We start from the raw sequence: 11,052 nt of genomic DNA, 5'->3' as shown, positions 1-11,052 counted from the left end.
CGAGTGTACAGAAAAGTCACTCGGAGTGTGACGTCACCGGGGGGAATTTAGTATAAGAGGTGCCTGAATGTCATACAGAAATGCTATGCAGAGAGAGAAAGATATTTTACAAATTTTTTTCAAAGCAACTCAAATCAAACAAATATGACTGATATGTACAAATCTTTACTTTCCCTGTATAAAAAACAGTATGAATAACCACCATGAACTCTTCAATCATGATGTAAGATAGCAAACAGTGAGTTATTGAATGATATTTTCATTATTTCTCATTTATTTTATCACGATGTTCAATCAAGTGAGTAGCTGGAAAGTAATTCCGGCGGCGAGCTCAGCGCGCGCTGAACGCATAATACTAGTACACACAACACCCAGCTAGGCATTGAGTGTACTGTTATGGTCTGGTATGTCGACTTAGTTCATGGCCGTGCAGCGATCCCCTGGCGTTTTTTCTTCTTTTCTTTTGTCTTTAATTGACTCCACTTTTATATCCTCTGGATCATTTCCACTCATAGCTCATTCCACAGAACAATCTTGAACCAAACGTATAGTATTCTTTCTCGGCCTTCTGGGTTGTTTTCTATATTTAATTACGCTAGGGGTCACCGTCACACATACAAACGCAATTCGCAAGTGAGTTGAAGACAGAAAGATATATATAGTAATTAGTATACATCTCTATGGTTGAAGACAACAAGAACGGTGCGGTCGCTCGACAGCTAGCTGCGCCGGAGCGGGCGGCCGGTCGGCACAAAGCAATTCCGCAACCAACTGTGTTTTTTTTTTCAAGAGCCGCGTCACACGCGGATAAATATGTCATAATAACACGTCTGCTACGTTATCGACTGGTGAGAAGATCTCGATCAAATTTCATATTATTCACCTTGAAATTATTCCTTTAGGGTCTATGGTATCATTCTGAGGGAATTCACATATTTGGAATAATAGTACGGCCACAAATATTTTAATCATTTCCTCTTTGCAAGTTCTATGGCTCGCAGATACAACTTCAACTGCAGTTATTCCATATGAAGGAGTACGTGCATAGTACACAAAACGGCACTGCTTTACCCCCCGGTGACGTCACACTCAAAGAACACCCGTCTCGGTAGGCATTGCAGGAGCGAACTCAGGGAAAATGGGTAGGGATAAATCGTTCAAATTCACTATTTTGAAAAAAGAAAATGGGGGGTCGAATCACCTATTAGTGTTTGGGGGGTTGTAAGGTTGCTATTAATGTAAATATCTCAATATTTGGAATCGTCTTCTTAATTCAACTTTAAAGTTACCGTCGTACAGTTGATGGAACTAGGAAGGAAGTCTTCGTGTATTCGCACATGGTATTCGCACGTGTATTCAGTCAATGCGTGATACAACATGGCGACGCCCAGTGGCTATATCGGACGGCTAGGGAGCTTTGAGAAGGCTCGCGAACCTTTTACTTCATATGTCGAACGTATGGAACTGTTTTTCATGGCCAATAACATCGTTGAAACTTCCCAGAATGCTGAATTCGTGAAGGAACGGAAAAAGGCAATTTTACTAACTGAAATTGGAACAGAAATCTACGTAACCCTCGCAAATTTGTTAGCGCCTAGCAAGCCGAAAGATGCAACATTTGACGACATCATCGATAAGTTGAAGAATCATTTCGATCCTAAGCCGTTAGAGATAGCTGAAAGTTACAAGTTTGGAACAAGAAATCAGAAACAAGGTGAAACAGTTGGTGAGTTCATCATTGCCTTAAAGAATTTATCCTTACATTGTAATTATGGATCTTTCTTGAATAGAGCTTTGCGAGACAGATTTGTTTGCGGGTTGGCTGATGAACAAATTCAGAACAAACTGTTGAATACTCAAGATTTAGATTTTGATAAAGCCTGCCAAATTGCGTTGTCGATGGAGATGGCATCAATAAATGCTCGTGAACTTCGTTCTGTTCATAATGCTGGAAGTGTGAATAGTCAGAAAAGTTACACCCGTAAAGCTAAACCAACTAGTCGTGGAGGTAAACCCAAACCCTCTAATGCTGAAAGTAAAAAGCATGGAAACTGTTATCGCTGTAATTCCAGAAATCATCCACCTCAAGAATGTCCAATTAAAGGTTCACAATGTTTCAAGTGCGAGATGAAGGGACATATAGCTAAAGCTTGTAAGTCAAATAGAGGAAAGACTAGTGTACCGAGTAAAGGTAAATCGCGTCGAACTGGCGGTAATGCTGAAGTTCATGCGTTGGATGAAACTGATGATCTAGAGAAATCTATGCAACATAATTCGAATTTGTATTGTGTGTATGCTACAGATTCGATCAATAAGTTTGAAACAGAAGTTGTAATCAACAAGAAATCCTTGACTATGAGGATTGACACCCAGGCAGATTGTTCTATTATGAGTAAGGACACATATGAGAGAAACTTCAGTGATGTACCTTTGAGACCAAATTCATTAGAACTCAGAACATATTCTGGTCAGCAGTTGGACTTGTGTGGTGAATTTGAATGTGAAGTCACCTATGAAGGGAATAAATTGTTGTTGCCCATGATGGTAACAAGCTACACGAATCGTCCTACACTGATGGGTAAGAACTGGCTGACTAAGTTGAAGTTAGATTGGAATAACGTGTTCCATGTTGAGTCTTCAAAATTGCAGAGTCTACTCCGACAGTATAGCGGAATGTTTGAAGACAGCTATGAAGGGATTTCTGGTGTGGAAGCGCATGTAAGAATCAAGGAGAATTCAACTCCAGTCTACTGTAGACCGCGACCAGTACCGTACGCACTGAAAGAAGAAGTTGAGAAAGAGTTAAGAAACCTTGAGAAAAACAAAGTCATCGTAAAGACAGACTACAGCGACTGGGCAACTCCGATCGTAGTGGTGCCGAAAGCCGATGGAGGTGTTCGTCTTTGCGGAGATTATAAGACCACAGTCAATCGAGCAGTTGATGATGAGTGTTATCCTCTTCCCACATCGCAGGATTTGTATGCAGAGTTGGGAGGTACCAAAGTTTTCTCGAAGTTGGATCTTTCTCACGCGTATGCACAACTCAACTTGGATCAGCAAAGTCAGCAGTATCTTACTATCAACACGCATATGGGATTGTATTCCTACACAAAACTACCATATGGAATTAAGTCCTCACCGAAGATCTTCCAAGCGACAATGGATAAGATTCTTCAAGGTATCCCCCATTGCTTGTGTAATCAAGATGATGTATTGATAGCTACAACCACAGTGGATGAAAATCTTGATGTGCTCGCGCAAGTATTGAAGCGTTTGAATGATCATAATGTGAAGCTAAAAAGGAGCAAATGTGCCTTTGTGGAAGGTGAAGTGGTGTACCTAGGGTTGAAAGTAAGCTCACAGGGGCTTCAACCAGTCAAAGAGAAAATTGAGCCAATCATCAATGCTCCTAAGCCAAAGAATGTGACCGAGCTAAGATCATTTTTGGGGATGGTTCAGTTCTATTCGCGATTTCTACCGGATCTTGCGTCAGTGTTAGCACCGCTCCATAAGTTACTACAGAAGGAACAGAAATGGGAATGGTCGAAAGCCCAACAGGAAGCATATGTGAAATGCAAGCGAATGTTAACCAGTGATGCACTTCTTGTTCACTATGATAACAGGCGTGAATTGAAGATGTCTTGTGATGCATCTAGCTACGGTGTAGGAGCAGTGATAAGTCATGTGATGGATACTGGAGCAACAAAGCCAATCGCATTTGCATCACGCACCTTGACGAAGAGTGAGCGTAATTACGCTCAGATTGAGAAAGAAGCGTTGGGTATCATTTTCGGTATCAAGAAGTTTCATCAGTATCTGCTAGGTAGAAACTTTACGCTCATCACTGATCACAAGCCGCTACTTCATTTGTTGGGTCCTAAGTCATCGATTCCGACAATGGCAGCATCAAGAGTGCAGCGGTGGGCAATACTTCTTTCGCAGTATGACTACAACATAGAGTATCTCAGTTCTAAGGAGAACGCTGTCGCAGATGCGTTATCTCGTTTGCCTCACGAAGATTCTGAAGATGGTACAGAAGGTAGTATCTATGTTACTGATGTTGTAGACAGTAACTTTCCAGTAACAGCAACAGAGATTGCTGCAGAAACTCAGAAAGACTCTGTTTTGAAACAAGTGTATGAACAAACTTTATATGGTTGGTCAGAAACAGAACCAATGAATGATGAGTTGAAACCATATCACAGTAGAAGGTTTGAGTTGTCATGTGATCAGGGTTGTGTCAAATGGGGACATAGAGTGATAATACCCAAGTCATTGAGACATAAGTTACTTGATGAACTTCATTCTCAGCACTCAGGTGTTGTAGCGATGAAAGCTGTTGCTAGAGGATTTATGTTTTGGCCTGGTATTGACAAAGAAATTGAGCAAATTTCTAGTAGATGTTCTGTTTGTCAAAATGTCAGAAGCAAACCACCAAGAGTACCGTTAGAAACATGGCGTTGGCCAGCTAGACCATTTCAGAGAGTCCATGTAGATTTTTGTGAGTTTGATAGTGAGCATTTTCTTGTTCTCATAGATAGTCACTCTAAGTGGATAGAAGTAATTCATATGGGTACTAATACAACAACTGAGAAAACAATGAATGAACTCAGGTCCATTTTTGCTTGTCATGGTTTACCCGAACAGTTAGTTTCAGACAATGGGCCTCAATTTCGTTCTGCAGCATTTCAAACTTTCATGAAACAAAATGGAATTAGGCATATTTTAGTTCCCACTTACCATCCAGCATCTAACGGAGCTGCAGAAAGAACAGTAAGAGTAGTGAAAGAAGCTTTGAAAAAGCAAGTGTTTGATGGTAGTTCTAAGTTTAGTATGAAGCGAAGACTAGCCAATTTTCTGTTGAAGTATAGTACTACTCCTCAATCAACTACTGGTTTTACACCAGCTGAGCTTTTGATGAAGAGAAGGCTTAGAACAAGACTAAGTTTGATTTTACCAGATCTATCTCAAAAAGTAGAAAACAAACAATCAAGTCAAAAGAGATATTTCAAGGGTAGTCGTAGGTATCGTTCATTTGATGTTGGTGAGAACGTTTGTATCCTTGCTCCCCCACACAAAGAAGGTAAATGGGAGTTGGGAGAAGTTGTTACTGTTTGTGGAAGTAGAAGGTATCTAGTTGATATAAGTGGTAGAGTTCGAAGTGTTCATGTAGATCACATGTTAAAAGCAAGTGATAACCAATATAACCAAGAGTGTTTGCCAGAGTCTAGTGATCATGCAGATTTGGATGATAGTTTTGATTTAATTTCATTGCCAGACTCCGCACAGTCTCGGCAGTTAAATTCTGAAGTGGGATTAGAGAAATCCCCAGTCAAAAGTACAAGCGGCCCAAGTACAGATGTACAGCCAGGGGCTATACCCGGGGTTACTCAAAAACTTTCACCACATCCACCTCGAAGATCACATAGACTCCGTAAACCAATTGACAGGTTAATTTATTCAAAATAAAGCATGAGTTAACAAGTGTTAACACGTGTAATTTATAACACGACATGCAAGTAAGGTGAGATAATTATATGTGGAATATTTAATTTCAAGCACATACAACAGTATGATTATTTTCTAATACATACACAGACTTATATCTCTGTTAAAATGTATTGATCTATTAGAAGGAAGGATAGAGAGTTTGAAAAGTTAAAAGTTTTATTCAGTATATTATTACAATAAAGAATTAACCGTGAAGTACATTGCATTTATACATGAAATTATGATTTATTTGATACTCATGAGCATTAATAAAGAAATGTCAGATTGCGGATATTATAGACTTTAAAATAATAGAGAAATTGAAAAACCCTTTTGATCTGTAAAACTACTTTATCAGACGAATCGTATTTGCTACTTTTGAGTCCAAAAGAAACTATTGCTTTTCATGTTAAACATTTTCTAAAACAAATAGCTATAAGATGCATAGCCTACTTAAAAAAAAAAGGAAACATGATATTGAATTGTGAAATTTACTGTTGAGATTACTTGCTGGTATATTATGTTATTTTCAAAACATTGCGAATTTATGCAGTGTCGGAGAATCCACTTGTTAAAAGGGGAAGCAGTGTAAGGTATGTGATTGTCATGGTTACCGACATAGCACCAACAGGTGTCCGCATGATTGAATTTACTGTGTAGCGTTAGCGAAGTCGCATTGCGCATTAAACACACTTGAACTGGCAGAGCTTGTGTCATGACGTGTTCTTCTGAGTATGTTACAGAAGCTGAAAGACAACTCTCAAACAATAACTCAAACAGGATCACACACCAATACACTTTGAGAAGGTCAAAGAAACAGTTAAAGAACTTGAAATCGACCAAGAAACCCAACAGGGACTTGTCCCAAAGAACCCATCACGTCCCAATCTCTATTTCTTCCAAAAATACACAAACCTAACAACCCGGCCGACCTACAGTATCAGGTTGCTCATGTCCAACAGTCCAAATATCTAAATACCTTGACTTCTATCTAAGCCCCCTTACCGAAAAACTCCCCTCCCACATAAAAGACACTACTCACTTCCTGAACCACATCAATTAAATGTAAAGAGACCACAGCACAATTTCCACCAGAACAATCCTAGCAACAGCTGATGTAACATCTCTATACACTAACATACCCCATAATGAAGGAATGGAAGCTTGAAAAGAAGCACTTAACTCAAGAGAGAACCAAAATCCACCCAACAGTCAACTAATCAGATTGCTAGAATTAATCCTCAAGCTCAATAACTTCAAATTTAATGGCAAACATTATATCAAGTCGAAGGCACAGCCATTATCAAATGAATTTATCCACGCTCTCAAAATCATGGAAATGATATATAGACGACATCTTCTTCCTGTGGAACGGTTCACCACGTAGACTTGAAAAATTCCAAGGAAAATGAACAGCATACATCACTCCATTAAATTCACATTCACCTCATCCCACCACCAAACACACTTCCTGGACGTATCACTAACCTCACACAATAATCAAATACAAACAGAACTTTACAAGAAAACAACTGACTCACATGCCTACCTCCTACCTTCCTCTTTCCATCCCAAACATTGTCTCAAAAGCATCCCCTATAGCCAAGCTCTCAGAGTAAGAAGAGTTTGTTCTGAAGGTGACCTTCTGTGTATACATATTCCGCAAATTTGTTTGTACATGTACATTATGGCCACTTGTTTCTCTTGTACTTCAGATACCTGAAGAAGGCCCAATTATGGCCAAAAGCTGGTGAATGAACTTGATGAACTGAACCCCGGCTACGTCTCATTGCTTATTCTCGCTGTATTTATAGCATCCTCTCAAATATATACTCTAAAGCACCCTAGCAATGTATAGGTCCCTGCTCCTCACAATTATATAAATATATATATATAAATCCAAAGGGACTGTTGCTGAGCTCAGCAAGACATCGCCATCATTATTATTATACTAATAATATGCGCTCATCTAGCAGCATATTACTAGATTCTATTTAAAAGGACTTGCAGCTTGCCGTAACAGTGCCTTAGACATCCCATCCTAGATTTGCATTAACAGCACACAGATTTCTTTTTATGATGCACAGGAAGTCATTTTAACAGTTATACCCTGATTGCAAAAGCACACTTTTAACATCATATATATAAATCCCAATACACTAATCTACAAATTGTTTTCACATAGCACGTACGTGCATAGCGCCAACTTAATGTGTTCCGCCATCTTGCTTGTCGGTTGCCGATAAAATGCGCATTTTCAGATTTTTTTACGCTCAGTTATTATCCATGGCTGAAACATTGACCAATCAAAAACTAAGATTCTATAAGAAATATGAATATTCATATACGAAAGTATAAACATAGATAATTCAGTTTTATGTGAAATTTAAATCCAATACTTCAAAATATGGTTAGTTTTATGTCTCTAAAATGACCCTTAAAACCAGAATTTTATTACTAAAAAATAGAGGGTTTCCCAAGTTGCCATGGTAACGCGGTCTGAGATATAAAAGCTTAGCAAACACTTCATTTCAGTGATCGAGGATGTATTTGTTTACGGTATACGTCTACATAAATTATAACATTTTTTTCCAGACCATGGATGAACTTTCAAAAAGAGACATTTTAGGCAAGTTTTTACGATTTCCGGCAATTTTCTGACACAGGCACTTTGAAGAGGTAATTTTTACAGAATTAGAAGAAGACATCATGGATTTTCCTAATTATCACGACGGATATGCAACTTACTTGTAAACAAATCAAACAAAGTCTATGATACATTTTCGATAATGCAAAAAGAGACATTCAAGTCTCTGATTGAGAGCCGCAGATTGAACATTCGCACGGCGCAATGGTAGCGTTTTCGCCGAATTCGTCGGGGCGAAAACTCCAAGCGAGCCGTACCACTCACCAGTCCCGAACGCTGCGCTGTATGTTTGATGATTTATCTGGTGCCATTTCGTGCTTATAAATTTGTTTTTTCTACAATGCCACTATCTCATTAAAATTGTTTGTCATGATAACATTTGAAATATTATCGTTTAATGGCCCAAAGGATCGACTGTAATAAAAGATACTTTGAAATATTGTCAGAGAGTGATTAGTTAGGTGATGTTTATGGTCAGAATTTAGTCATGGCTTCGGGTGAACTAACGCGAACGCGGTCACTTGCTCACGGGGCGAGACGGCCTGGCCCTTTGGTGGAAGGCCGTTAGGCAACGTGCAGTGCAGCTAAAGCAGAGTTGGGGAGTTATAGGTATAACAATACTTTGAAATAAGTAATCTGCAAATATTTTTGTCTTATCCCTTTGGATTACTTAGATAAGAAATTCAAATTCTCAAAGTTTAAATCAAATTTTAGACAGTGACAACAAAGAGTGGTGCTGTATGGGGGGGGTCTTGCATGCCCCCAATTCACGAACAAGAAAAAAAAAGGAAAAGGTAAGAGAATCTTGCGAAATTGTTCATTGGATTTTTGTAACCAAAAGTCAAAATTATGCTTATGTCGCTTGCTTGCAACTACCGGTATATATTTTATAAATTTTGCCTGATACGCCATATCGTAGTACCCTCAATTATTTTCACTTGTTACGCCGCTGACATGACTGATATAACATCTACTAGTTTATGATAACATTATTTGGTTGCGGGATCAAAGCATCAGCTATAGCTAAACATTTATACTTTATGCCTGTTCAACTTCCAATACAGGTTTAGGCCTGTATTTATGAGATGTTAAGATCTATGGGTGCCTTTATTATTTTCATTTTCAATTAAAACAATTATTAATTATGTATTAATTTAGTATTAACCTCGATGATACATTTTATTGTGTTAAATCGTACAATTTCTGTTGTATTAAGCCCCTTATTAAGCCCTTTTAAAAACATGCTCAGTAGCAGACCCCCCCCCCATATATAAAGACAATAGAAGTGTATATAGAATTAATTGAACCCCCCCCCCCTATTGAGGACAAAATGAAAAAAAATACTCAAAATAATCGACCGCCCCCCCCCCCGCCCTTTGACGAGGCAGCTGTCGGTGGCCTGATGTCTTCATTGACTTCTTTTTGCTTGTAAAAATAATATTAAAGAAATAGGGGCTACTCTAAGTGTCCCCTATGAAAATTTATTTGGATCTGCAAGTGCATGAGGCTGCGCCCCCTCCAACGTCATAGCTACCCCATATCTTTAGGTTCTAGCTCTCATATTTTTCAGCTCCCTGATTTTTTGGAAGAAAAAAAAACGAGGCGAAAGAAAAGAGTTAAATAAATGAAATACGATTAATCAAAATTTGAGTTGTTTGAAAGAATTATACTTATCAGAGAAACTAAATTAAATTCTACAACCATGAAGAATTAACAGCAATCTTGATAAATTCTGTTTTTTTTTCAAAATCAGAACCAATCAACCTTTTTCTGATTATTCTGTCACTTTCCATATTTTGGAGAAAAAAATAAAAGTGTTCATCGACGCCCTGTACTGCATGATGAAACTGTATCCCCACTCGGCCCTCGTAACCCCCCCCCTCTCTCTCTCTCCCTCCCCCCCCCCCCCACCACAATGCCCCTTGCTCATTTCTCTTATCTCACCTTGACCTTAATTAATTAATCTTAACTATTTGGCGGTACAGTCAAACGTGACTGGTCGCCATCATAGTTTCATCCCCAACAAACAAAGAACAAACAATAACAATTCTGTTTTTCGACCCAACATCATTCCTTTCAATACGCGTAAGGCTATACGTGGGCATGCACAAACAACGTGGGTTAACAAAAACTGACCCGCGTTTGGACTGAAATTGTGATTAAAATAAAAATGTTATAAATATGAAAAAAATATGTGTATAATGAAGGATATTTGATAAACGGAAAAACATCAATCGCTAATTCATAAAAATGCTGGAAAAGATTTGACAGAGGTTTTTAACAACGGTAATCAAGGGGAATTAGTGTATGGGTGAATGGCGTTCGAGCTTTAGCCGAGCGTTAGCCGGTGAGGGCGCGGGCCAAATGTGCCTGAATCTGGCAATATGGCGTCGTCCATTAAGCTGACGTTAGCCAGCGGCGACTGCACGTACGTGATAGGTGCTGGGCAATATAACAATATCAAAACGATGCCATAATGAGAAATATTGAATATTCAGTAATGGTTTTATGATTATAATGGGTGTTTCAAGTACGGTGTTGAAATGTGGTGTTGGTGTTGTGACAACACCAACACCAGCTACAGCACCGTACTTGAAATCAGGCTGGTGTTGGGATTGACCTCGGAAAATATGACATATTTCCAGCAATTTGTGTTGAAGGCTGGTGTTGAATGTCGTCTGCTGAACCCAGCACTACGTGTTGACTATCTACGTGCAATTTCCCCATTCACCTACACCAACCCCCAGGGATTGGGAAAATCGTGATTTCAAGTTCGGTGTTGGTGTTGACAATCTCAAGCTTGTGAACAGGCCGCGAACATGATGAAAGTATGAAACATCCCGTAAAATTAGCTTTTACAGTTAAGATGAGTACAAATCACTTAAGCTTCATACATTTTGATGAAGAATAATGTT

The 11,052-nt window shown here is 38.9% G+C and overlaps 1 protein-coding gene across 1 annotated transcript; it reads left to right on the top strand.

Annotated features, from left to right (window-relative positions):
• The first annotated feature begins 1,377 nt into the window (after positions 1-1,377).
• On the top strand, positions 1,378-6,150 carry LOC135154103 (uncharacterized protein K02A2.6-like). The gene is made up of 3 exons (XM_064099339.1): positions 1,378-4,156; positions 4,748-5,434; positions 6,044-6,150. The coding sequence occupies exons 1-3, from the start codon at positions 1,378-1,380 to the stop codon at positions 6,148-6,150; spliced, it is 3,573 nt and encodes a 1,190-aa protein (XP_063955409.1).
• Positions 6,151-11,052: the final 4,902 nt, after the last annotated feature.

This window comes from Lytechinus pictus, chromosome 5, assembly GCF_037042905.1.
Source record: "Lytechinus pictus isolate F3 Inbred chromosome 5, Lp3.0, whole genome shotgun sequence".
Classification (NCBI taxonomy): Eukaryota; Metazoa; Echinodermata; class Echinoidea; order Temnopleuroida; family Toxopneustidae; genus Lytechinus; species Lytechinus pictus.
Note: the sequence above shows the minus strand (reverse complement) of the source record. Positions and strands in the feature narration are given on the sequence as shown.

What these genes read in the sequence shown, in the direction of transcription:
- LOC135154103 (XM_064099339.1), top strand. Translation starts at nt 1,378, where the DNA reads ATGGCGACGCCCAGTGGCTATATCGGACGGCTAGGGAGCTTTGAGAAG. An exon ending in GTATGAACAAACTTTATATG is followed by an intron (nt 4,157 to 4,747) that starts GTTGGTCAGAAA and finishes CTTACCATCCAG; the next exon opens with CATCTAACGGAGCTGCAGAA. An exon ending in TCGAAGATCACATAGACTCC is followed by an intron (nt 5,435 to 6,043) that starts GTAAACCAATTG and finishes GAATTTATGCAG; the next exon opens with TGTCGGAGAATCCACTTGTT.